This window comes from Mastigoproctus giganteus, chromosome 4 (assembly GCF_048544385.1).
Source record: "Mastigoproctus giganteus isolate SK-2022 chromosome 4, ASM4854438v1, whole genome shotgun sequence".
Lineage (NCBI taxonomy): Eukaryota > Metazoa > Arthropoda > Arachnida > Uropygi > Thelyphonidae > Mastigoproctus > Mastigoproctus giganteus.
The window spans coordinates 80,628,876-80,656,257 of record NC_143578.1 but is presented as its reverse complement, the minus strand read 5'-3'; the positions used below and the strand labels follow the sequence as shown (position 1 = coordinate 80,656,257).

The 27,382-nt window shown below is 37.8% G+C and overlaps 1 protein-coding gene across 2 annotated transcripts in view; it reads left to right on the top strand.

Moving 5' to 3' along the window:
* LOC150086864 (ubiquitin carboxyl-terminal hydrolase 4-like) overlaps positions 1 to 27,382 on the top strand; it is a 475,539-nt gene that overhangs the window by 18,080 nt on the left and 430,077 nt on the right. For both annotated transcript variants that reach the window (XM_090372782.1, XM_090372781.1), the window contains exons 2-3: positions 10,756 to 10,883; positions 11,045 to 11,211. In XM_090372782.1, coding sequence (XP_090228908.1) covers positions 10,756 to 10,883; positions 11,045 to 11,211 — 295 coding nt within the window. The remainder of the gene's footprint in view (positions 1 to 10,755; positions 10,884 to 11,044; positions 11,212 to 27,382) is intronic.

Here is a 27,382-nt window from a genome sequence, read left to right as displayed (position 1 = left end):
CATTTGAGTGGAATAGTTGGACAAGAAGTGAGCATTGGGAAAGGAAATTGTGGCCAACAAGACAATCCCTGACATCTGGTTCAAAGAACATTAAAGACGAACCACTAATAGATTGAAATGTAGTGCTGTTATATCCTCTTTGTATAAAGCTAGTTTTAATGAAACAGTTCATCCAATCCCTGAATGAAGAAGGAAGTTATTTTAAGTATGTTTGCCCTAGATTCCATTGCTGAGATTTGAAAAAATCAAAGCAGGAATTTTTGTTTGACCTCAAATCCATACACTGCTAAATTTTGTATTTGAATAATCCATGAACCAAACTTGAAAGAGATGCTTGGAGTGGCTTTGAAAATGTATGCAATTTTTTGGCAAACAGTAAACACCCAGATTATGAGTGACATGCTAGAGAAGTTCAGAAAACTAAGCTGCAATATAAGTGCTAGGTACACTTCTTGCACCCTCATTTCAACTATTTCCCAAAAAAATTTAGGCAGTTCAATTGAAAAACAGGGAAGATTTCATCAAGATATAAAATAAAAGGAAACAAGTTAGTGTACACAGTGCATTAGCAAATAGTAATAATTCATGATTCATAACCAAAAAAAAAAAAAAAAGCAATGACTTTTAATCATGAACTTGGCACATTTTGTTTCTTTATATCCACCATATTTTTCATTCATTTTTTTTCGACCAGTGCATTGCTACAAACAATATTCATTGCTTCAGCTACAATATACGGATAGCCTTTGTGATAATATATATGAATAAAATAATAATAATTGACAGATTTCTATTGCTCCGATTTTAATGAAATTTGTGAAGGATTGACAAATTGTTCTAATCAAAATTAAATATAAAATTTAATGAAAACCTGTCCGTGGAGACTCCAGTTATTATATGCAGATGGATGGACAAGAAATAATTGCCATATTTCTATTGGTCTGATTTTAAAGAAATTTGGGGTGGCTCGACAAATCTTTCTTAGTGGCCCATGTTCAAAATTTCATGAATATCCATCTACTGGGAGTCATTATTACATGAGGACAGGATAATTGCTGAATTTATATTTGTTCAACTTTAACGAAATTTTGAGTGGCATGAAAAATGTTTCTGAAAGGCCCAAATTTAAAATTTTATGAAAATCAGTCCACTGGGAGTCAAGTTACATGCGGACAGATGGATGGACATGTTAAAGACAATAGGTACATTATGCTATGCACCTTTTCAGATGCATATATACTAGGTACCTAAAAAGATACCTGGGAGAGGGATGGAATGTTAGTATGGTGGCCAATTACTATTGGATGCTAAAAAGAGGAACAGCCACCAAAATTAGCTGCCTAAGGAAGTTAAAAAGGTGCAAGTTTAATATAGTTTAGTGTATAAGAAATCCAGTTTGCAACCATCTATGTTAGTCAGGAAGTCATAAAGAAATATCAGTTACACATCTGTTCTAATCAAGTTAAATATAAAATCAAAATTAAACAGAATTATTTTATGAGTTCAAAAATACAAGGGCATAATGCTAATTTTTGTGACTTTTCTGCTCACTTGTAGTGGATTTTCATTGTGTGTGTGTGTGTATGTGTATATATACAAAGGGTACTAGGAAAGTTTTGCAATACAGCTTTGTTTATTTAATTTTTTCAAAGTAATTTCCTCTACATTCAATACACCTCTCCATCCTCCGAAACCAATCTTTAAACCAGTTCTGCCAAGTTTCACTAGGGAGTAAAGCACACTCGTTGTCCCAAGCCCGTAGAAGGTCCTTATCACTGGAAAACCGCCTCCCTTTTAGCTTCATTTTCACATGCGGGAACAGTGCAAAGTCGCAGGGAGCAAGGTCTGGACTGTAGGGAGGGTGCTCGAGAAGTTTCAGTCCTGTCGTGGTCAAATATTCGGTGCAGGCTTCGGCGCGGTGAGCTGCAGCATTATCGTGATGGAGGTACCAGGTGTCCATTCTTGACTTTGGCCTCACGTTCTTCATAGATCCAATGACTTTAGGCAGGCAGGCATTGTTCAGTATACCACTTAGCTGTGACTGTCTTCTGCGTGTCCAAAACGACACGTTACACAATTCCACTCGATTTGAAAAATACAGCTATCATTTTCTTCTTTACAGATCGCGATTTTCTGACAATTACGGGTGTGTCGTCATCATCAAAGACCCAAACTTTGTTTTGAGCCTTGGTCGGCAGATCGTAATAGTACAGCCAAGTCTCGTCACCTGTCACGATGTTGTTCACATACCGAGATTGTCCCTTATCAAACTTTTTTAACATCTCCTGGCACCAAGTCACACGTCGTGTCATCTGCTCTTCAGTCAGTTGATGCGGCACCCAGAGAGAACAAAGTTTCTTCACGTGCAAATGATCTTGCAGAATCGAACGAATTGCTGGTGCATTTAGGCCCAATGTATCCTCTATCTGTTGGTAGGTCACTCGCCTGTTTTCGTCAAGCATTTTCCTCACAGCAGTAACGTTTTCCTCCGTAACTGACGTTCGTGGCCTTCCCGGCCTCTCAGAATCCTCCAGAGTGAAATTTCCCCTTTGGAATTCTCTATACCACCTGAATATCGTTGTACGATGTGGACAATCATCATCTAGTGCAAGAGTCATTTCTTCTAAGCACTGGTCTATGGTTAAACCACGCACGAAATTATACCGCAAAACTGTCCTTATCTCATTTCGTGACCACGATGCCATCGCAAGCACTTTACACTCTCACTACTAATGAATAACTGAGCCCATCGACTTGGCGCGGCGGCTACTATGCACGTATGAACATGTCTCAACATGCAGCAACAAGCAGCTTCCTGTGATTCATTGTTGCGTCATATTGCAAAACTTTCCTAGTACCCTTTGTATATATATATATATATATATATATTTGTTTTTAACCCATTAGTAAGTGCACAGGATTATTTTTACTCCCATTTTTTTCCCCTTGTATTTTTGAACTCATAAAATAATTCTGTTTACCTGGCTATAACTTGTGTAATACTGTTTAGAAAAAAAGTACTTTCTAAAAAAAAAACTTAACTTTCCATAGTGTCTCTATTATAATCTGAGAATTTTCACTTTGAATTGAGTCAGAATGATTAGCTTTAGCAGTGGCAAATCATGCAAGCGAGCAAGCTTATACAGCTTGCTTCATTTGCCACTGCTAATCATCAGTTTCAAAAAAAAAAAAAAAAAAAAAAAAACACTTCCCATTTCATTATTCATTCTCTCCAATAGTTTGTCTAGTTCTTCTTTGAATTTATATAAGTTAATCAACTTCCACAACAACAGAGGGAAGTTTGTTCCAGCAATCAATCATCCACTGGCTAAAGGCAAACTTCCATACATCTATTCTGCAACAGTCCTTTCTCAATTTGAATTTGTGCCCTCTCATGTCATGTGTGGTATGAGCAAGAAGAATCTCATCAGCACTGAGTTTGCTCAATCCATTCAAAGCCTTAAACACCTCAATCAGATCACCTTGTAGGTGCTTAGTCTCCGAATGCTGTAGTTTGCAGATAAGAGCACCCCTTTGTTCCCCTCACTTTCTCTGACTCTACTCATTCCAACAGCTCCACATCCTAAAATGAGGCCTCCAGACCTGTATGCAGTACTCAAGTTGTGGTCTGACCATTACCATTATACAATGAGATAATCTTCTTATCCCTGCTAGCCAAATTCTTGTATATTATTGACAAAATGCCACGAGCTGAGCTGTCCTGGCAGCCTATCTGCATTGTGCAGAGAACTTCATATCTGATTGCACAATTTCCCCGAGATCTTTCTCATTTTCCACTACTATGAGTGTAGTACCACACAGTTGGTACGTTATGCAGAGTGTTGCTGCTACCCATATGCAGTACTTTGTGTTTATCAGTGTTAAACTTCAATTGCTATCTCTCTCAGCCCATTTGCTCAACTTTTTTAGATCCTGTTGCAGTAGTATTGTCATTAACCACCCTGCCAACCTTTGTATCATCTGCAAAAACTTTGACATTAAGCTTGACATGCCTTCATCAGCATCATTGATAAATATAGGAAACAACAATGGGGCCCAACACCAAACCCTGGTTGATTCCACTAATAACATTAGTCCACGAAGAGCAGTGTTCATTGATTACCACTCTGTCTTCACTCAGTCAGCCTTCCCTTTATCCATAGCAGCAACTTGCCCTTAATGCCATACTGCTCCAATTTGTACAGCAGTCTTATGTGCAACAGTATCAAAAGCTTTCCTGAAATCCAATTATATGATATTAGAATTATTTTTTGCATCCAGTTCCTTTGTGACCACATAACTACAGTGTGGTCAAGTGATGTCTAAAATTGACATAAACCCTTTACGTCAATGAGAAATTATGGGAGTGAAGTTGAAAAAAATGTAATTAATGATGTTGAAATTTCACGTTTATTTAATAAAAAAACATTTGAGCCTACAGGCCAGTAAGGCTCCTGGGGTTGATGGTATATACCCTATAATCTTAAGGGAGGCGGCAAGTGAGTGCATTGAACCATTGAGGCTAATTATACGAGCATCACTGGACTCGGGAGTGATTCCGTTGGATTGGAAAAGTGCCAGTGTAATGGTGGTTCTAAGAGTGAAATGGGAAATTACAGGCCAGTTAGTCTAACTTCAGTAGTAGGGAAAATCATGGAGACAATGATCAAAGGTGGAATTCAGGAACATTTAGATAGAAATGGAATTCTGAAGGATACTCAGCATGGTTTTGTAAAGGAAAAATCATGTTTAACTAATCTGGTTAGCTATTTTGACAGGGTCACTGAAGAGCTGGACTTTGGGAATAATTTCAACATTGTTTATTTGGATTTCAGCAAAACATTTGACTCAGTCCCACATGAGCAGTTACTTTATAAGCTGGAACAGGTTGGAATCACAGAAAATCATCAGTTGGATAGCGGATGACTTCAGGGCAGGAGGTAGAGGGTTGTGATAAATGGTTATTCCTCAGATTGGGTTGATGTAAGAAGTGGGGTTCCCCAAGGATCAGTATTAGGACCACTGTTGTTTTTGATTTTTATGATATTTATGAAGGGATGGAGGGTGTGATGTCTAAATTTGCAGATGATGTAAAGATTGGTAGAGTAGTTAATGATCGCTGCCAAGCAGAGCTTCTTCAGAATGACCTAGATAGACTTCAGGGATGGTCAGAAACATGGCAACTATGCTTTAATACAGCAATTGTAAGGTATTGCACCTGGAGAACAGTAACCCTAAAATAACTTATACACTTGGTGGAGTTGAACTAAAGCCGGTAGTGGAGGAAAAGGACTTGGGGTGTTACGATGCGGTCAGACTTTAAGTTCTCTGAGCATTGTAGACAGGTTGTGCAAGGAAGGCCCATGGTGTCCTATCGATGATGTATCGAACAATTGCTAGTAGAGATAAGGACGTCATAATCCCATTGTATAAGGCTATTGTTAGACCACACTTGGAATACTGTGTTCAGGTATGGGGACCACACCTAAAGAAAGACATTGTTCTTCTCGAAAGGGTCCAGAGATGGGTAACTTGCCTGGTAAGAGAGGCAAAAGGGCGTCTGTATGAGGAAAGACTTTGAATATGTGGGTTGCAGATCTTGGAAAGTAAGCACCTTAGAGGAGACTTGATTGAGGTGTTTAAGCCTCTGAGAGGCATAAGCAAAATGAATGAGGACGAAATTTTCATGGTTGTAAATGATTCTAGAACTAGGAATTTCAAGTTATGGGAAGGATATGTTTAGACTGGATTGCAGGATGGTTTATTTGAGCCAGCGAGTTATAAATTATTGGAATAAGTTACCTACATGGGGGGTAGAGACTGACAGTTTGGGGAAATTCAGAGGTCAGCTGGATAATTACCTACTGGAGGAGGGAAACTCTTAGGTTGTCCATTCCTTTTCTCTTATATATTAATTATTATTTTTAAAATTTTTTTCTTATTATTTTATTTTATTTTTTTTTGTTATTTTGTTGTTATTTATTTATTATTTTTTTTATTGTTTTTTATATTATTATTATTTTTTGTTTTATTTTTTGCTAGTGGCCATTGGCTTATGCTGCCATGTGGCCATTGGTAATACTAATACTAGTATCCAATCAAATTGGTCAAACAAGATTTCTCTCATGCTATAAGATTCTCATATGCTGTAATTTTTTATGCTGCTATACCCAGAGTAAACAAAATATGCAGGTACTATTGGAAAATGGGCTATGCAGGTTTGATTGTAACACTGGAAAATAGGCTCATTCACTTGCATCTTGTACTATGCCTATGAGCTCTTTTTTTATTTTATATTATTTTTTTTAAATATTGGCAACTTAAGAAAGTGATGCTTCCTATTTGCTTGTTTCTTTTTTATCCTTAAAGGAGAAGGAATTTTTTTTCCCCTTTGAGGAAGGAACCCTTTTTTCAAAATATAGACTGGTATGAAGCACTAATATCTAGTTCATCTGTATTATGTCTTTAAAGCAATTTATTGCTTCACTGACAATTCACCCCTATTCACTGTAAAACAAATATTGTTTTACAGTGCAGTTTTGTCTAATTGCACAGTTCTTTTAGTTGATCAACTTGTGGTTCAGGATGAAGTGTGTTGTAATTATTCTGAACAGGTGAGCCACAGAGACTTGCTTTTCTGTTCATCTCATAATTCTCCTTGCTAGTTTTAATTTTTCTGGTATTTACACGCACCTGCTTTTGCTTGGTGTTATGATATTAATATAGTTTAGTTTAACTTCTGTTCCAGGTAAATTAATGGAGGCACTGGTTAAAGAAGCACTGCAGGATCATCTAGACAAGAATTCAGTTATAGCTCAGACGCAGCATGGTTTTGTTAAGGGCAGGTCTTGCCTGACCAATTTGATTGGATACTATGATGTAGTCACAAAAGAACTGGATGCAGGGAATAACTTTGATATTATATATTTGGATCTTAGAAAGGCTTTTGATACTGTTGCACATGGAAGACTGCTGCACAAATTGGAGCAGTGTGGCATTGGAGGCAAATTGCTGCTATGGATAAGGGGATGGTTGAGTGGCAGAAGACAGAGAGTGGTAATCAATGGACACTGCTCAACGTGGACTAATGTTATTAGTGGAGTTCCTCAAGGTTCAGTGTTGGGTCCGTTGTTGTTTTCGGTGTTTATGAATGATATTGATGATGGGATATCAAGTTTAATGTCCAAGTTTGCAGATGATACAAAGGTTGGCAGGGTCGTTAAGGACAATACTGACGCTATGCTGCTGCAACAGGATCTGGAAAGGTTGAACAGATGGGCTGAGAGGTGGCAAATGAGGTTTAACATCGACAAATGTAAAGTGCTGCATATGGGAAACAGTAACCCCAGAGCAACGTATCAACTCTGCGGTACTACACTGACAGTGGTGGAGAATGAAAAGGACCTGGGGGTAATTGTGCAGGCAGATATGAAGTTCTCTGAGCAGTGCAGACGAGCTGCAAGAGTAGCGCATGGTGTCTTGTCAATGATATACAGGAATTTTTCTAGCAGGGATAAGGAGGTGATTATTCCCTTGTATAAGGCAATGGTAAGGCCACATCTTGAGTACTGTATACAGGTCTGGAGGCCTCATTTCACGAAGGATGTAGAGCTGCTGGAACGGGTACAGAGAAGGGCAACAAGATTAGTAAATGGAACAAAGGGTTGCTCTTACGAAGAAAGGCTTAAGTTTTGCAAATTACAGAGTCTGGAGACTAGGCACCGGCGAGGTGATCTGATAGAGGTGTATAAGGCTTTGAATGGTTTGAGCATGCTCAATGCCAATGGGATTCTTCATCTTTCTCAGAATAATCACCTCAGAGGGCATAAATTCAAATTGAGGAAGGACGGATGTCGGATAGATGTGCGGAAATTTGCCTTTGGCCAGCGGGTGGTTGGTTGGTGGAACCGACTTCCATCACTTGTTGTTGAAGTTGATAGCCTAAACAAATTTAAAGCTCAACTGGACAGGTATTTCGAACGAACGGAGGGGTGAAATGGGAGTGGTGTGTTTTTTTTTTTTTTTTTTTTTTTTGGCTGATGCTGAATAAGCTTGCTTTCTTGCATCATATGCTAATGCTAATGCTAGTACACTGTTTATTTTCAAGTACAGTCGGTCCTCGTATAACACGTGTTTACATTACACGAATTCGATCATACACGATTTATAAATAGGGGAATGTTATCTTATATAGCACGAACCGAATTCGCTTATGCACGATTCGCCTTTGTATTTACAAGAAATGGCAGTCAAATGCGGAATCACCCCAACCGAACGCAACACGATAGGAATGAAGAAGATTCTGAAAATGTATTTATGTTTTATATCAGTGAAGGGGAAACACATTTCACCATAATAACGTAAAAACTAACACAATTCCAGCTATCGGTATAATCGCAAATGCAATTAGATGGAATTTACTACCAGTTTATAACAGATTCCACTAGCAGAAATGCAACTGGAAATTGTTTTTATTGTGAGGTGTTAAATATGTGAGGTGTTAATAGCGTATCTCGGCCTTTACCGTGTTGTTTATTCAGTTGCTATACGCGCGCAGCTTTGTTTATGTGTATTAAGGGTGCCTCCTCGTTTTGTAATTGTGCTTTATTCCCTAAAAATGAGTAAAATGCTTAAAAGGTGTGAAAAGGAAGCGTCCTGGTGAAGACACTACAGATTCAGAGAGAAAAAGAAAAGCAATATCGATAAACAGAGGTGGACTGGATCAAAAATTCTTACCCGGGAAAATTTATAGTGGCCTCATACTACAGTTGGCCTCATACTACAGATGGCCAAAATCACACAGGGATTTCCCGGGTAAGGCTTATGGCCAGTCCGCCTCTGTCGATAGAGAAAAAAAATATGAAATTGTGAAACGCTTTGAGCGAAATGAAAGACCATGTGATATTGCACATGCTACAGACCTAAATGAGGCAACGCCGAGAATTACAAAGAATGCGGAGAAAATAAAAACAACTTTCATAGCGGGAACAACTCAAAGTGTAATTAAAATCCATTAGATTAAGACACAAGAATTGGAAGAGATGGAACGGCTGTCATCTGTTTGGATAGAAAATCAAACAAAAAACAAGTTTGCTTACGATAGAAGCAAAAGCAGTAGCAATATTTTATTACGTAATAAAATACGTAAGCATTTTATTACGACTTACGTATTATAATTTATGCTTACGTATTATAAAATACGTAAGTATTTTATTACGACTATTTTATTTAATATAATAAATTTTTTACGAATAAAATACGTATTTTATTCGTAAAAAATACTTTTTTATAATATAATAAAAATAAAATATTTTTTATTATTTATTGTATAATAAAAATAAAAAAATATTATATTATTTTTTATAACGATTAAAATTACCCGATTATTTATTGTATTTGGTAATGTTTTGGTTCCAAATGTGTGTTCAATCTTGGGTGGTCGGCACCTAACCCCACTTTTCCCATAGGGACTGTTGTTTATATTGCACGATTTTGCATTGCACGAGAGTTTCTAGGAACACAACTATCGTGCTATACGAGGACAGACTGTAATATGAACTCAGGAGTGAGTTCTTAGTGTCTATCACTAAGAACTCACCCCTGAAGTTATGGAAGCAAAATAGAATTGCAAACCATTTTTGTTTTCTTTTAACAAATAGCAGATGAAGTTTGCAATATAGTATAAGTTTCACTGTTCATATATAAATAATCTTCAACCAGTTACCAAACTAGGAAAAGTTATGTGGAAGGTGAGCATGATGGAGATGGCAGACAAGTGAACAGTAGAGCTATAAACATAATTGTTACCATAAAATGTTCTGTGGTGGTAGGGTGTTTTACACATGCTTCTCTTCTACTTTCTTATTCTTTAAAATATTTTGTGCCACCCCTAATTCCCCTGTGTGGTGTCTGTCATGTGCTGTTATTTTTATTATTAAAATTTAAAATTTTAACTTTTTCTGTTGAATTGAAAGTGGAGTTAATTGGGATTTACATAAATTAATTAATCCACTTTTTTTGTAATTTTAAATTTCTTGTGATGTATGCATATTTATTATTTTTTTAGATCTCCCTTTCTCAGTTTCTGCCTCTTCATTTGGCAAAAACCCCCTTTGGAAAAAAAAAAAAAAAAAAGACTCAATCTCAAAAAATTACATAACAGTGGGTAAAAGAAATGTAAAATGTGCCAATAGGTTTAAAATAAATAATCTGAATCAATACCATATTGTGGTTACTGAATGAACGGTCTTTGCCCATTCCAGTGAATTCCAAGAAAAAAAAAAAAAAAAAAAAGAAATCACTCTCATGGCATCTGTTAGATGCCAAACAAACATTTAACTTGTAATTAATTCTTTGCTTCTCTAGTAAATTGAAATGATGGGGGGGATACCATATTGTCATGGAAAGCTATGTGGGAGGGTTTGAATTCATTCCAAAAAACAAAAAAAAAAAAAAAAGGTGTCAAATGCTAAATTTTAGGGTCGAGAATGAGTTGCAACTGTGTCTCAATGAAATTATAGCGTGGATCACAGTTTTTCTACTTCTGATTTAAATTGTTTGAATAAGAGAGATTACTAGGTTTTTCCAAACTCATCAAGAGATTTAAATGCAGTGTGTTCTATTAAAGTCTAATAAAGTTTGTTCCGGTAAAAATTTAAAGTAAGACAAAAAAGTACACTTTATGTATATTATGATTGAATAAATTTTTTTATATTGAGGAAGTGTTTTTATTCCTATTTTTTTCCCCCTTCATAGGTATTTAGTTGATAATAAATGGTTTAAGCAATGGAAAAAATATGTTGGGTATGACAGTTGGGACATATGTAGTATTGGTGAGCATGCAGCACATCCTGGTCCTATTGACAATTCACCCCTATTCAAAGGTAATGCAGGTTCTTTTTAATTTATTAATATCATTGTAGTATTGAAATAAAGTTATTAATTCAGAAGTTAAGCTTACCTGAATTATTATATGAGTATTCCTATAGAATAAATTGGCTTTACTTTCCTTTAACTACTATATTATATCTTTCTGTTAAAATAGAAGATAACAGTGGAGAGATCAAAGAACATCTTATTGATGAACTTGACTATGTACTGATGCCACAGGAAGCTTGGAGCCTTCTTATTTCTTGGTATGGCTTGTCTGAAGGACAAGAGCCCATTTCTCGGAAGGTAGTGGAATATGGCATGTTTGTAAAACACTGTAAGGTAATGATCTTTTATTATATCATTGTATATTGTTTATAGTTATTTTCCACAAATTTACGGGTAGTTTGAATATCATTAAACATCTTTGGGTTCAGACATAATAAAATTACATGATATATTAAAAAGATTACTGATTATTATTGACATAGCTTTATAAATACCAGGTATCACATTGTAATGGCATCTAGAGTATATTCTGTAATACAGTTTTAACCCATTACAGTCACATGGAACCTGACAAGTGCCCAACCTTGTGTTTTTTGTTTCTGGAAAAAGACTTTAGTTTTTCATAATTTTGTTTTGGAGCATACCAATATTTCTTCTTTTCTTAATGGATTGCAATACTTATTGTGTACAATTTTTTAATTTTTAATAAAATATTTATTTAATAAAATATTTAATTAAATATTTTTAAAAAATGTATTTTTACAATTTTTTTTATAAAAAAACAAAAATTATTAATATTGCAGCAAATAAAAAAAAAAAACAAAAAACAAAGCTATAGTAATAAAATATAAAAACATGAAACCAACAGATTTCCAGTTCAGAGACCCATTAAGAGTGCAAAATTTAAAACATGTTTGCACATATACTAATGTGTTTTTTTAAACAAATAAAAATAAACAGATAAATAATAAAAGAATTAATAATTAAGCCATTTTATATCAATAATAGTACTAATTGAAGCAAGAAACCATTTTACATTAAAAATAATAATTGAGGCAAAAAACACATTTTGTACAACAAATAAACATAAAACAAAGAGGAACTATCTTTGTAGCACACACATCAGCTGACATGTAAATTTAAAACTACACATGTGAGCAAATTGTTTTCAATAACTTGCTAGCCTGTAACTTTTTATATTTTGGGATTTGTAAAACATACCAAACAGTGAATGAAACCATGGTCTTGACGTTTTTATTGTTGATTAATAGTTAAGAAGTTTTCTGATGGTTATTATGCATGTAATGTAAGCAGCAAAGAAAATGGCCACTTTTTGGAACTGAATGAGTGTCCTGCTTTTTTTTTTTTTTTTTTTTGATCCATTTCCATGATATGTGTGTATCTCATACTTTTTTTTTTTTTTTTTTTACTTTAGGGCTTCATTAAAAATCAGATTTATCAGCCATTATGTCCAAGTAACTTGTCTATCACTTTAAAGTCAGCACAGACCAACCAACCATGTTCTTCATACTTAATATTTGTCAACAATTTCAAGTTATCATGTGCTTCTTTCAAATGCATGGAGTGAGCTACTGGAATTGACCCATATTCGTTTCCATTGTGGAGCAACACCTTTGAGATTTATCTTTGATGAATCAATAAAAAGCAGTAATTCCTAAGTAGTTCATTAAGTCATTTATATTACTGCAAAAACCATAGAATTGTCCTCAGAAAAGTAGGGGACTAGTTCTCATGCTCTGTATGTACCATGAGAAAAATGTCTCATGGTGCTAGAAGATTTTTTTACTTAAATCTAGAACTAAGGAGTTCTGCAGATTCCTTTGATAAATTTAAATCTCTTCTTAAATCAATATCATCCCATTGCAGTTGCTTCTACTCTTTCTAAAGTAATGGAGAAATAGATTAACGGCCAACTCTTAAACTATCTAGAAACCTTCTATCCAATCAGTGATTGCCAGTATGGATTCTGTCAGTGTCGATCCATTGGTTGATATTCTGGCTTGCATTACCCATTTATGGACAAATTCAATGGAAAAGTTCAGTGAAACACAAGCAGTTGCTCTTGATATCTCAAATGCTTTCTATCATGTTTGGCATAAAGTTCTTCTAACCAAGCTTCCATCTTATGGTTTGCCAACTGTTTTTAGTAATTGGTTATCCAGTTTTCTTTCTGACTGCTCACTGAGGGTGATGGTAGAGGGCTCTCTGTCTTCTAACTTCTCCACTAATGCCGGTGTCCCCCAAATTCAGTTCCTTCCCGCACTCTTTTCCTCTTGTGTATTAATGACCTTCTTCCACTGACCGGAAATCCTATCCATAGTTTTGCTGATGATAGCACATTGCATTCCACTTTCCAGTTTGAGAAACCTTGCCCTGCTCAATCAGTTTCAACTTCTCGAATATCCGTTACCAATTCCTTAAATGCTGATTTCCAGGTAATTCTCCAGTGGGGCAAATACAACTTAGTTTAATTCAATCCTTCTAAAACTCAGTCCTGTCTTATATCTCGCAAAAAGGATTCTTTTGTCCCTTTGCTTATCTCTAGTGACACTCCAATTTCTAGGCAAGATGATATATAGGGATTACCCTCACTTCCAATCTCGATTGGCACAAGCACATTACTAATATTGCTTCTTCCGAACCTAAAAAACTTGGTTTTCTCTTTCACTCTCGGTGTTACTTTTCTTCCAAACAATTGTTCACTGTACAAATCGCAAATCCACCCTACAATGGAATATTGTTCCCACATCGGGGGCAGTGCTCCCAAAACCTCTCCCAGGCTTCTAGATTCTATTCAGAAGAGGACAGTTAGGTTAATTAATGACTCATCTCTAACAGAGTCTCTCCACTCTCTGTCTCATAGATATATTGTTTCTGCTGCATGCCTTTTCTACAGATCACTGTTCTTCTCAATTGGCTTCTATAATTCCTGCTCTCTATTTCAAAATGGTCCGAGCACATGCCGCCAACTTCCATTTACTGTCCAACTTCAAACTGACAGAACCAACTTTTCATTTTCCGTGTTTATTCATTCAATTCAACTGCCATTTTGTGGAACAACCTTCCTTCATATGTATTTCCTGAAAATTGCAGGTCTACAGAAGTTAGTCTAATGTCAACAAATATCTTCTTTCATCTTCTCAACCTCCAACCCATGCAGCATACTAAGTACTATGTGTTCTAATACTTCTCATGTAGCGCATTATAGCCTTAGTTGCCAACGCGCCAATAAAATCCAAACCAAACACAACATCTCGTGTTTGGGGTTTTCATAAAAAAAAAAAAAAAAACCCGAGTTAAAAACGGCTATTGGTTTGCAAACATCAAAAACCATGCAGAGTGGTGTTAATTATTGTTTGAATAGTCCAAGTGCATTCAGTATTGATGCTTGACTTGAATAAATTACTAAATTAGTGAGTGCTTGAATATAAAATGCATTCTTAAAAGTTATTTTCTGATGATGGTTATTTGTGGTAAATGTACAGTTACAGTCAAGTGTAAACTGTAACTGGATTTCAAGGCCGACTGACATTGATTCTGCCATATTTCAAATTGCTATAATATTCTTTTATGCAAAACCCTATTCTCTTGTAACTTCTAAAATTTCAAGCTCCTGCAAACGGATAAGCATTTTGTAAATTTTTACCGTATTCTTGGTTAATTAACATATTAAATAGTGTTTTACAAAGATATTAAATAGGCTTAGTAGCGTTCATTAGCTTATTTCTTTAAATTTAACTAGTGATTTTTGTAAATCACTACTCACTGCTTGTACCTATTGTATTGGCACAAATATCTTTTGTTATGTTTTGGCACAAATATCTTAGAATGTAACCAGTAGTGCAGAAGAATAGTAGTGTTTTAATCATGATAAATAAGTAGTTTGAAGGTTTTAATCACTTGTTGGGCCTATATCTTTTGTATTTAGCTAAGGATATAACTAATTTAGCATTTTGATCGTTATGGTATAGCATAACTTGATACCATAAATCTCGAACTTGATAGCGTAAGGTATACCATAAGAACTAGATAGCATAATACATATCACTTCATTAGCTTAGCATAGTATTGTCGATTAAATTTATTAACCTTATTACTTTTCATTATTAATCAACTAACTAGTATTTAAATGGAAATCATGCCTCAGACTAGAGCAGCAAAGCAACAAACACAAAGTAGCAGGAGTGCTGTGGCTCTGGGGAAAACCAAAAGGGGTGATTCTTCAATGCATCACAGTCTAAAAGAATATGCAACTTGTGAAATATTTGCGGACTTTTCTAGAAAAGGAAATGATCTAGCCAAGGAGGGTGTGTGCGTGCGTGTGCGTGTGCGCGTGTGTGTGCTAGGTGCAGAGAGTGCCAAGAAATTAGGCCAATAGAACATTCTGATGGGCATCTGTGAGAGTTTGAAGAGGGTAGATGCCCTCGAAGGAATTAAAATGGGGGATCCATCAAATCTCAGTTGCCCAATTCAGTGCTAGAGCTCACTCTTGTGCATGAGGCAACATAGTGGCAATCTTCAGGGAAGAATGTGCTGGTCTCACAGGAGCCAGTTATTGTTAGTGACTATTGTCAGGAGACGGTAAATATATTGTGCAAAAAAACATATGTGGAATAGGACCAGGGTATGTCTGCAGGGCAAAAGTTGATGACGTTATAGAGCAGAAATCGTCTTTTAAGGGCACAAAAGGTGATATTATTGTACACATTGGCACTAATGACATTAAGAGAAGATCTGTGAACGAGATCTACAAGTACAGGTCAATGTTGGAAAAAAGTTCGCGAGAGGGTTAAATTTGAATAGAAAGATTGAGGGTTAAACACTTAAATAGAAAGGGCGCAAGAATATTTGCTGATGCTATGAAGACAGTTTTAGGTGTGTTGGAAAACTGCTAGCTGGGGGGGATTCACAGACTAATATATTAACAATAGCTGCAGGCAGAGGTTAAAGTGATTTTTGCACTGCTTCCATTGGAATGAGCAGCAGCCTGAAAAGCAAGGTGTGGGGGATGTCCAGGACTGCTGGGAGTCATCACGGAACAAGTAAATACGTGAGGTGTGTTACAATAACTAAGAGTAAGGACAGGTGCTTGTATACTTGCAATGTTTACCCCAATGCTAGGAGTTTAATAAATAAATTTGATGAATTTGAGGTGCTGGTGAAGACTTCAAAGACAGATATTGTTGGATATCCGCGATGTGTTGTCACACAGATATAAGGAATGCAGAATTCGAATTTGGGAAGCACAATGTGTGCTCAAAGGATAGACAGGATAGGAAGGGAAGAGAGGTTATGCTGTTAGTTAAGAAACACATTAAATCTAAGTCAGTTTGCTGTGACATAAGCACTGGGAAAGCAAAATTGAGAGTAGAAGTGTGTTATAGGCCTAATGACTCCGATGAGTATAATAAAAACACTTGTACAGGAAAATAGGGGGCCAGTAAATCAGATTGTCTTATCGGGGAGTTTAACCTTCTGGATATTGACTGGAAATTGTGGGTTGATCACTCACATACTATCAAGGTTTTGTGGATGTATTGGATGATTGTTTTTGAGAGACTAGATAGAGTGATACTCTTGATCTGATTATCAGCAGTCATTATTCGTGCATTAAGAATCTCCAGAAGGAATCACTAGGTGGCAGTGATCACAGCATGCAGACATGGGATTTACTGAAAGATGTAACTATCATCAGGAGTAAAGGGAAGAGTTTTTGCTTTTGTAAAGGTGACTGCTGCAGTCTCAGGCAGTTTTTAAATTCTATACAATGGGATCAATTGATGATGTTACCAACAGCTAATTCTAAATGGGAAGCATTTAAGGAAGTAATCTTGGAAGCTACTAGACTTTTTGTCCCAACTAAGAAATACTGTTCAAGACTATAATAATTAATGATAGACACCAGCCAGGAATTAAACTAAAAATTTACTATACAATGAAATAATATACAATGAAATATGATGCAAATAAAATAAAACACTGATTAAATTATAGTTAAAATATAGTTAAAAACAATAAAATTAATTAAAATAAACTAGGTTAAAAGCGATAAAACATACAATCTGGAGCTTTCGGAGAACTGCCGTCTCCTTCTTCAGCATACTACCAGTGCTACAACACATCCTTAAGTAGCCGGTCCATGGCACTCATGCACGTGATCATCAGACACATGATCTACATTCTCCATGCGCGTATCGGAAATGGAAGTGGCTCGGGAGCGTGTCAAACAGAAACGGTCATCCCTTCTGAGGACAACTGCCTCAAACAGGGGGTGTAAACGGATCCCCCTGTCCCTATTAATAGTATTGTGACTGGATGAACCGATTCGCAAGCTCTCGAGCCACTTGCGTTCCCAAAATCCATGGGCGCGGTCGGTAATGACCGCGTCTTCAGGGGAGATCCGATGCTGCTTTTCCCAGAAATGCTCTGCCACAGCAGACCTCGCATAGTTAGCAGTCTTGATAGCGGTCGTGTGTTCCCCCAGACGGTCCTTTAAACGTCGGCCCGTTTCCCCCCACATAACACTCCTCACAATCCGGGCACTTAATCTCGTAGACCACATTGCTAGTATGGTCCTGGGCTACGGGATCTTTAACTTGGGATATCACTGTGTGCAACCTCCGACCCGGAAGTTGCACACAGCGAGTCTGGCACTCCCGCAATGCCCGTACAATACGTTCTGAAAGGCCCGGATAGTAAGGAATGTATGCAGTAGCCACAGGGGCAGGCCACTCCCTACGATTGGACTCAACCCTATGAATATATTTGTCCAAGACCCTCTGGGGGTATCCACATTTCCTGAGGTCTGCCGTGACTTTGCAAATTTCTATTTCCTTTTCTTCAGGGGTACTACAGTGGGTCCCCACCCTATTCAACAATGCCCTGGCTACACTGTTCTTATGATGACAAGCCTGTGCTGAGCTATAATGAACAAATTGGCCACGGCACATAGGCTTTCTATAGATCGTTGTTTTTAATCTAGATCCATCTCTGCTCACCAAGACATCCAGAAACGGGAGGGACCCAGCTTCTTCCACCTCCGAGGTAAATTGTATAAATGTGGAAAAGCTGTTGAGCATATTGAGCACCTCATCTTCCTTTCCCTTTTTTAAAATAGTGAAGGTATCGTCCACATATCTCCTCCACTCGCGCATGGGGAAATTCAACTGATGAAACACCCTAGTTTCCAGTTCCTCCATTGCCAAATTGGCCACAATGGCACTGATGGGGGAACCCATGGCCGTGCCATGGACCTGCTTATACATAACTTTTTGAAACACCATGGTAGTGCTTGCGAGGCAAAATTCCACACCTTTACAAATATCATCAATGCTTAGTAAAGATCTAGCACTAAAGCAATCATCTCGTTCCAAGGCCGATCTTACACAATGCACCCCATGTTCAATGGGGATACATGTGAACAAGGATACCACATCAAACGAAATCATGAGTTCGTCTTCACCTATAGATTGGCTTCTTATAAAGTTCACAAATTCCTTGCTGTTTCTGATTACTAAACTGGAGCGTCCCACTATAGGAGAGATGACTCCAGCTAAAAATCCAGCTAAAGCATAAGTGGGACTACCCACAAATGATACTATAGGTCTCAACGGAATGCCCACCTTGTGCGTCTTTGGGAGGCCATAAAACCGAGGTAATCGACAACCTGAGGCATGAAGAGACCAATAAACTTCTTTGGTTATTTTACCAGCCTTATGCCATCCCTGTATAATGTTGTTGACTTGTCTCTCCAAACCAGCTAACGGATTTCGATGGGTAACTTTATATATGTTGCTGTCCTGTAAAAGATCCAGAGCTTTTGCACAATAATCATCCTTATTCAGTACCACTGTGGATCTGCCTTTGTCGGCAGGTAACATTATGATATCCTCATCTTTTCTGAGTTGTCTTAATGCTCTTTCATGTTTATGACTGAGATTAGAATGTGCTGTCCTGGTCTGACTCAAAATAGCCGCAACCCTAACCCGTATCTCATCAGCTTGGGTAACAGGTAACTTGTTGATGGCTTTTTCCACTCCCATAGCTATCTCTGCAATGGGAGGTCTGGCAGGAACCAAAGCAAACTTTGGACCCAGGCTCAATACTTCCTCCTGTTCTCTAGTAAATTGTTTGCCACTAAGATTATGAATAAAGTTGCCAGTATCCCTGTTACGCACCACCACGGATTCCTCTAACAATCTATTAAATTTGTTGATTTGCCTGCGCTTGTAAACCTCAGCAACCCTAGTTGCTTTATCTGCCACTACTCTCAAGACCAACGCACCATGCACTGGGGTTAAATTGGTACTGATGTATTCCAACTTCAGTCCAATACGACTTCTAATACCTCTCAGATCATTATGTAATTTAGAAATCCAAATACTTAGAACTTTTCTTTGATAGATCTTAGTAACTCTCCCCAGATGGTCATCATTGAAAGGCATTCTCACCCGAAAGCCATGTGGAACCAGCTCATGTGTTTTGCACCTATGAGCAAATCTCAGATGTTGCTTCTGTTTAGCTTCAGCTATGCTAATTTTCTGGTACTCGCGGATGTGTCGAAGCATCAAATGGCCATAATTATTCACTATATCTTGAAACAGGCCTATGGGGCTGGGAATTTCCATACTATAATAATTAATGATAGACACCAGCCAGGAATTAAACTAAAAATTTACTATACAATGAAATAATATACAATGAAATATGATGCAAATAAAATAAAACACTGATTAAATTATAGTTAAAATATAGTTAAAAACAATAAAATTAATTAAAATAAACTAGGTTAAAAGCGATAAAACATACAATCTGGAGCTTTCGGAGAACTGCCTAGAACTGGTAGTATGCTGAAGAAGGAGACGGCAGTTCTCCGAAAGCTCCAGATTGTATGTTTTATCGCTTTTAACCTAGTTTATTTTAATTAATTTTATTGTTTTTAACTATATTTTAACTATAATTTAATCAGTGTTTTATTTTATTTGCATCATATTTCATTGTATATTATTTCATTGTATAGTAAATTTTTAGTTTAATTCCTGGCTGGTGTCTATCATTAATTATTATAGTATGGAAATTCCCAGCCCCATAGGCCTGTTTCAAGATATAGTGAATAATTATGGCCATTTGATGCTTCGACACATCCGCGAGTACCAGAAAATTAGCATAGCTGAAGCTAAACAGAAGCAACATCTGAGATTTGCTCATAGGTGCAAAACACATGAGCTGGTTCCACATGGCTTTCGGGTGAGAATGCCTTTCAATGATGACCATCTGGGGAGAGTTACTAAGATCTATCAAAGAAAAGTTCTAAGTATTTGGATTTCTAAATTACATAATGATCTGAGAGGTATTAGAAGTCGTATTGGACTGAAGTTGGAATACATCAGTACCAATTTAACCCCAGTGCATGGTGCGTTGGTCTTGAGAGTAGTGGCAGATAAAGCAACTAGGGTTGCTGAGGTTTACAAGCGCAGGCAAATCAACAAATTTAATAGATTGTTAGAGGAATCCGTGGTGGTGCGTAACAGGGATACTGGCAACTTTATTCATAATCTTAGTGGCAAACAATTTACTAGAGAACAGGAGGAAGTATTGAGCCTGGGTCCAAAGTTTGCTTTGGTTCCTGCCAGACCTCCCATTGCAGAGATAGCTATGGGAGTGGAAAAAGCCATCAACAAGTTACCTGTTACCCAAGCTGATGAGATACGGGTTAGGGTTGCGGCTATTTTGAGTCAGACCAGGACAGCACATTCTAATCTCAGTCATAAACATGAAAGAGCATTAAGACAACTCAGAAAAGATGAGGATATCATAATGTTACCTGCCGACAAAGGCAGATCCACAGTGGTACTGAATAAGGATGATTATTGTGCAAAAGCTCTGGATCTTTTACAGGACAGCAACATATATAAAGTTACCCATCGAAATCCGTTAGCTGGTTTGGAGAGACAAGTCAACAACATTATACAGGGATGGCATAAGGCTGGTAAAATAACCAAAGAAGTTTATTGGTCTCTTCATGCCTCAGGTTGTCGATTACCTCGGTTTTATGGCCTCCCAAAGACGCACAAGGTGGGCATTCCGTTGAGACCTATAGTATCATTTGTGGGTAGTCCCACTTATGCTTTAGCTGGATTTTTAGCTGGAGTCATCTCTCCTATAGTGGGACGCTCCAGTTTAGTAATCAGAAACAGCAAGGAATTTGTGAACTTTATAAGAAGCCAATCTATAGGTGAAGACGAACTCATGATTTCGTTTGATGTGGTATCCTTGTTCACATGTATCCCCATTGAACATGGGGTGCATTGTGTAAGATCGGCCTTGGAACGAGATGATTGCTTTAGTGCTAGATCTTTACTAAGCATTGATGATATTTGTAAAGGTGTGGAATTTTGCCTCGCAAGCACTACCATGGTGTTTCAAAAAGTTATGTATAAGCAGGTCCATGGCACGGCCATGGGTTCCCCCATCAGTGCCATTGTGGCCAATTTGGCAATGGAGGAACTGGAAACTAGGGTGTTTCATCAGTTGAATTTCCCCATGCGCGAGTGGAGGAGATATGTGGACGATACCTTCACTACTTTAAAAAAGGGAAAGGAAGATGAGGTGCTCAATATGCTCAACAGCTTTTCCACATTTATACAATTTACCTCGGAGGTGGAAGAAGCTGGGTCCCTCCCGTTTCTGGATGTCTTGGTGAGCAGAGATGGATCTAGATTAAAAACAACGATCTATAGAAAGCCTATGTGCCGTGGCCAATTTGTTCATTATAGCTCAGCACAGGCTTGTCATCATAAGAACAGTGTAGCCAGGGCATTGTTGAATAGGGTGGGGACCCACTGTAGTACCCCTGAAGAAAAGGAAATAGAAATTTGCAAAGTCACGGCAGACCTCAGGAAATGTGGATACCCCCAGAGGGTCTTGGACAAATATATTCATAGGGTTGAGTCCAATCGTAGGGAGTGGCCTGCCCCTGTGGCTACTGCATACATTCCTTACTATCCGGGCCTTTCAGAACGTATTGTACGGGCATTGCGGGAGTGCCAGACTCGCTGTGTGCAACTTCCGGGTCGGAGGTTGCACACAGTGATATCCCAAGTTAAAGATCCCGTAGCCCAGGACCATACTAGCAATGTGGTCTACGAGATTAAGTGCCCGGATTGTGAGGAGTGTTATGTGGGGGAAACGGGCCGACGTTTAAAGGACCGTCTGGGGGAACACACGACCGCTATCAAGACTGCTAACTATGCGAGGTCTGCTGTGGCAGAGCATTTCTGGGAAAAGCAGCATCGGATCTCCCCTGAAGACGCGGTCATTACCGACCGCGCCCATGGATTTTGGGAACGCAAGTGGCTCGAGAGCTTGCGAATCGGTTCATCCAGTCACAATACTATTAATAGGGACAGGGGGATCCGTTTACACCCCCTGTTTGAGGCAGTTGTCCTCAGAAGGGATGACCGTTTCTGTTTGACACGCTCCCGAGCCACTTCCATTTCCGATACGCGCATGGAGAATGTAGATCATGTGTCTGATGATCACGTGCATGAGTGCCATGGACCGGCTACTTAAGGATGTGTTGTAGCACTGGTAGTATGCTGAAGAAGGAGACGGCAGTTCTCCGAAAGCTCCAGATTGTATGTTTTATCGCTTTTAACCTAGTTTATTTTAATTAATTTTATTGTTTTTAACTATATTTTAACTATAATTTAATCAGTGTTTTATTTTATTTGCATCATATTTCATTGTATATTATTTCATTGTATAGTAAATTTTTAGTTTAATTCCTGGCTGGTGTCTATCATTAATTATTATAGTATGGAAATTCCCAGCCCCATAGGCCTGTTTCAAGAAATACTGTTCAAGGTTTAGGCCTAAATGGATGTCAAATGGACTAATGAGACCCATGGCAGAGAAGAAATATGTATGAGGTACATATAAATTTTTAGGTGAAACAGAAGACTATGGTTGATAATGTAATGCTTACATTACATTATCGACCATTTTCATTACATTATAGAACATTTTCATTACGGTTGTAATGAAGTCAGAAAGGAGGTTAGGCAAGCGAAGGGAGATTATGAGAAAACTTTGGCTAAGGATACAAAGAAAAACAGTAAAGGCTTCCTTACTTAGGTAAACTCTAGATGGAAGGGGATGAATCAGATTGGTCAACTTGACATTCACGGTACAATTGTTGATGAATCTGCTGAGCTAGCTGATAAACTGAACGGTATTTTGCATCTACATTCACACATGAGGAAGTCGGTAGGGAAGTGGAAGCCAAAAGCTTATCAAACTGTAGCATAGAGTAAAATGATTTTGTAAAAACTGAGAGCAAAGTGGAGGATAATTTGTTGAAATTGAACATAACACAGGCACCTAATGTGGATGGGATCTATTCAGTTATATTAAAGGATGCAGCAAAGGAAGTAAGCAAATCCCTAGCAATAATTATGAAAGCTTTCTTGGACTCGGGGAAGGTCACCATGGACTGGAGATGTGCAAATGTGTCCCCAATTCACAAAGGGTGATACGGGTAATTACAGACCTTTTAGTTTAACTTCTGTTCCAGGGAAAATAATGGAGTCACTGGTTAAAGCAGCACTGCAGGATCATCCAAACAAGACTGCAGTTATAATTCAAATCACCCATTATTGGAATACAATACTGCTCTAATTTGTACTACTGTACAAACTGGAGCCGTATGGCATTAAGGACCAGTTGCTGCTATGGTTAAAGGGATGGTTAATTGGGAGAAGACAGAGTATGGTAATCAATGGACACTGCTCTTCGTGGATGTTATTGGTGGAATCCCCCAGGGTTGGGGGATTCCACTAATAACATTAGTCCACATTCAAGGATTTGTGCCTGCCGTTGTTTTCTGTGTTTATCAATGATAGTGAAGGAATATCAGGGTTAATGTCCAAGTTTGCAGACAAAAGTTGGCAGGGTTGTTTATGACAGTAATGAAAGTACACTACTGGAACATGAACTAGAAAAGTTGAGCAGATGGACTGAGAGGTGCCAACTGAAGTTTAACATTGGCAAATCTAAAGTACTGCATAATGGTAGCAGTAACTGCAGAGTAACATACTAACTGTGTTGGTACTACATTCAGGGTAGTTTATGTTATTTTTGGTTTTTAGGAGCATTAGCAACTAAGGCCATATTGAATGACCACCGCATATCCCGGGATATGCGGTGGTCATTCCCTGACCTTTCCGCATCCTCCGTATTTGGTGGTAACGGGCTTGAACCCCGGTCTTATCAAGAAGTGTGTGCTATGCACTGCTGCTCCTGCCCACCTGGCTATGGAGGCGCCTTCAGGGTAGTGGAGAATGAAAAGGACATGGGAATAAGAGTAGTCAGTGATATACAACATGGTGTGTTGTCAATAATATCAATATCATGTATATCAATAATGATATACAGGAATTTTGCTAGCAGGAATAAGGAGGTGATTGTACCCTTGTATAAGGATATGGTCAAGCCACACTTTGATTACTGCATTCAGGTCTTTAGGTCTTGTTTTAGAAAGGATGTAGAGCTGATGGAACGAGTACAGAGAAGGGCAGTGAGATTGGTGAATGGAGCAAATTGTTGCTCTTACCAAGAAAGGTTTAAGTTCTGCATATTGCAGTGTCTGGAGACTAGGCACCTGTGAGGTGATCTGATTGAGGTGTATAAATCCTTGAATGGTTTGAGCATGCTCAATGCTGATGGGATTCTTCCTCTTGCTCAGAATAATCGCCTGAAAGGGCATAAATTCAAATTGAGGAAAGAAAATTGTAGAATAGATGTGCGGAAATTTGCCTTTAGGCGGTCGATAGTTTTTTTTTTTTATGAAAACCCTAAACACGAAAGGTATCAAAACCTATAGTACTTAGTACCGTGCATGGGTTGAAGGAGAAGTATGAGGGAGGGGGATGCCGGAAACTCTGCTCTAGAGACTAAACATGGGTTTCACCACTTCAAGCCTCCAATAAGCAAAGTGGTGGTATTTCACCGGTTGATGAAAGTCATCTACCACCTAACAAACTTCCATCGGTGTAGCGGAGGTTGACATCTTAAGTTCAAGACAGAACTAGACAAGCATTTGGAGTGAATTTTATGCACAAACAAAGAAATCTCTGTTGTGAAGCCATCGTGACAGAGTGGTCACAGCCACTGTTGAGAACCGATGCATCAGTACAATAACATTCTACATTCTTAAAGTTATAGCACAAGAGAACATCACATTCTCTTAAAGTTCAAATTGGGTGTATATAAAATTATTTTGTGTGAATCTGATGTGAACTTTAAGAGTATGATGTTCACTTATGCTATAACTTTAAGAATGTGGAATGTTATTATACTAATACATTTGTTCTCAACAATGCCTGTAACTACTCTGTCATGATGGCTTTATGAACAGATTCTTTGTCATAAGTCATTTTCTTTTTTTTTTTGTTATGAATCATGAATTATTCCTATTTACTAATATACCTGAAGTGTAATGCACTGTATACATTAACTAACTTGTTCACCTTTAGCTGCAGAAATTCCTCTTCCACCTTATTATTGTTTATAAAATAATTTAATTCCAATCAGTATTAGATAGATTTCTGCTAACCTTATATCCAAAACCTTCATATGTGACTGTGGATGCAAAATATTGTTTATTAACATTCCATACAGCATAATTATAGTTATACAAATAACATATACAGGGTGTTTCAAAAGTGATGGTCAATATAAAGGTGAAGTGTACAGACTACAATATGCAAAAAAAAGCCTAGTAAACATGGGTCCTTACGTGAATCGTTTTAAAGATATTGCACATTTCTAGTTGGGATCCCCCAGTGACAAGGTGAACTGTACAGAGTTGGGATCCACCGCTGACTTGTTTGTTTAGGTTAGGTTATGCTCATTCTCTCTGTTTCCCCCTCCCTTATTGCTCTGAGATGTAGCAGGCATACTAGTACTTGTCAAAGTTAATCAACGTGGAAAGAGATTACAGCAACAAAGAGTATGCAGACATGCACTTCATGTATAGTAAAGCCAACGGCAGTGCACTCGAGGCTGCATGTTTGTACCAATGTGAATCGCATAGGAACCCATAACCGGAAACGTCATGGGAAAGTAGTAGCAGAGGCACAAGAAGCAGAAATGACACAAGACAGTAATTAGTGGCAAACATTTATTTGACATAATATTAACAATGGAATAGGAGATGTTTCCATTTCATGATGTTACAACAGATGCTCGAAGGTTCCACCATGAGACGCAATGCATGCGTGACACCGATGCAGCATGGATTGGCGGACACTGGATAGATGGCGGAGATGGATAGATGAAATTCATGAGTTTGTGGGGTAGTAAATTGATGGCCATTGCACAAGACAGAAGGAACTGGAAAGTTGCTGGAGAGGCCTTCATCCTGCAGTGGATGAAAATGGCCGATGATGATGATATCCCCTAAATTTATCCCACTGTTTATAATCATCCCATGCCACAAAGCTCATCAGTTCATCTGATATCCATTTTGGACTAGATTTATGTTTTTTTAACATGTTGAATTTAATGAAAAGAGTTTAAAAATGACTGAGCCCATTTAATTACCTGTGCTGAAACAGAATCCCTTCCCTTTACCCTTGACAGTAGTTATTTCTTTAAATAAATCTTTTCTCATTCCACTGCAGCCATCGACAACTAGAAGGTTTTTAATGCATGATGAATCACTGCTGATAACCAGATCAAGAATATAGATTTCTATTGTTGTCTCTCTAACATGTTGGTGTAGAAAGCAGATATCTGATCCTCTTATCCAGAATTGTAGAAAGCTGACATCCAGAAATTTGAACTATTTTTCTACTGAGTCAGCTGCCAACCCATGAGTTCAACCAGTATGTGGAAAGTTAGAATTTCACGATAAAACATTCTAATTTGTTGGCTCCTATCTGGGTGTATAGTTGTTCATTATGCTCATCACAGCTACCTTTCCAATAACAGACCCCTGAACTTGTTTTTGTTTTCTCATTATTTGTGTGCTGGTTGTGCTGTTTATAATGTATATGTTTAACTGATTGCATTATTTCTTCCCCCTCCCACCACACTTTGTCTGTCCTTTCTGTGCACACTAATTATCATATTTCAATGCCTTCCAAATATCATTGTCACCATGTTATGGTATACCTATAATGTCAGCATTTGATGACTGTAACCAGTACTTTAAATTTATTTATTATATGCCTATCATTAGTGCAAATAAATGTCTGTGTTAGTAGTAATTCTTATGCATTCTATGCGGTTAGGCCCATGTGAACTTTCATCAAGCCCCTGTAATTCTCCCGCCCCCGATCCAGCTTTTCAGGATATTCCATCAAAATAGAAGCAATGCAAAAATAAATTCCATCTTCCACCTCTGTTTATGGCTGTCATTAAATCTTTAGTCTGTGTATCCCTCCCAAATGCAAAATTAAGTTTTCTTCCCCATCTAACA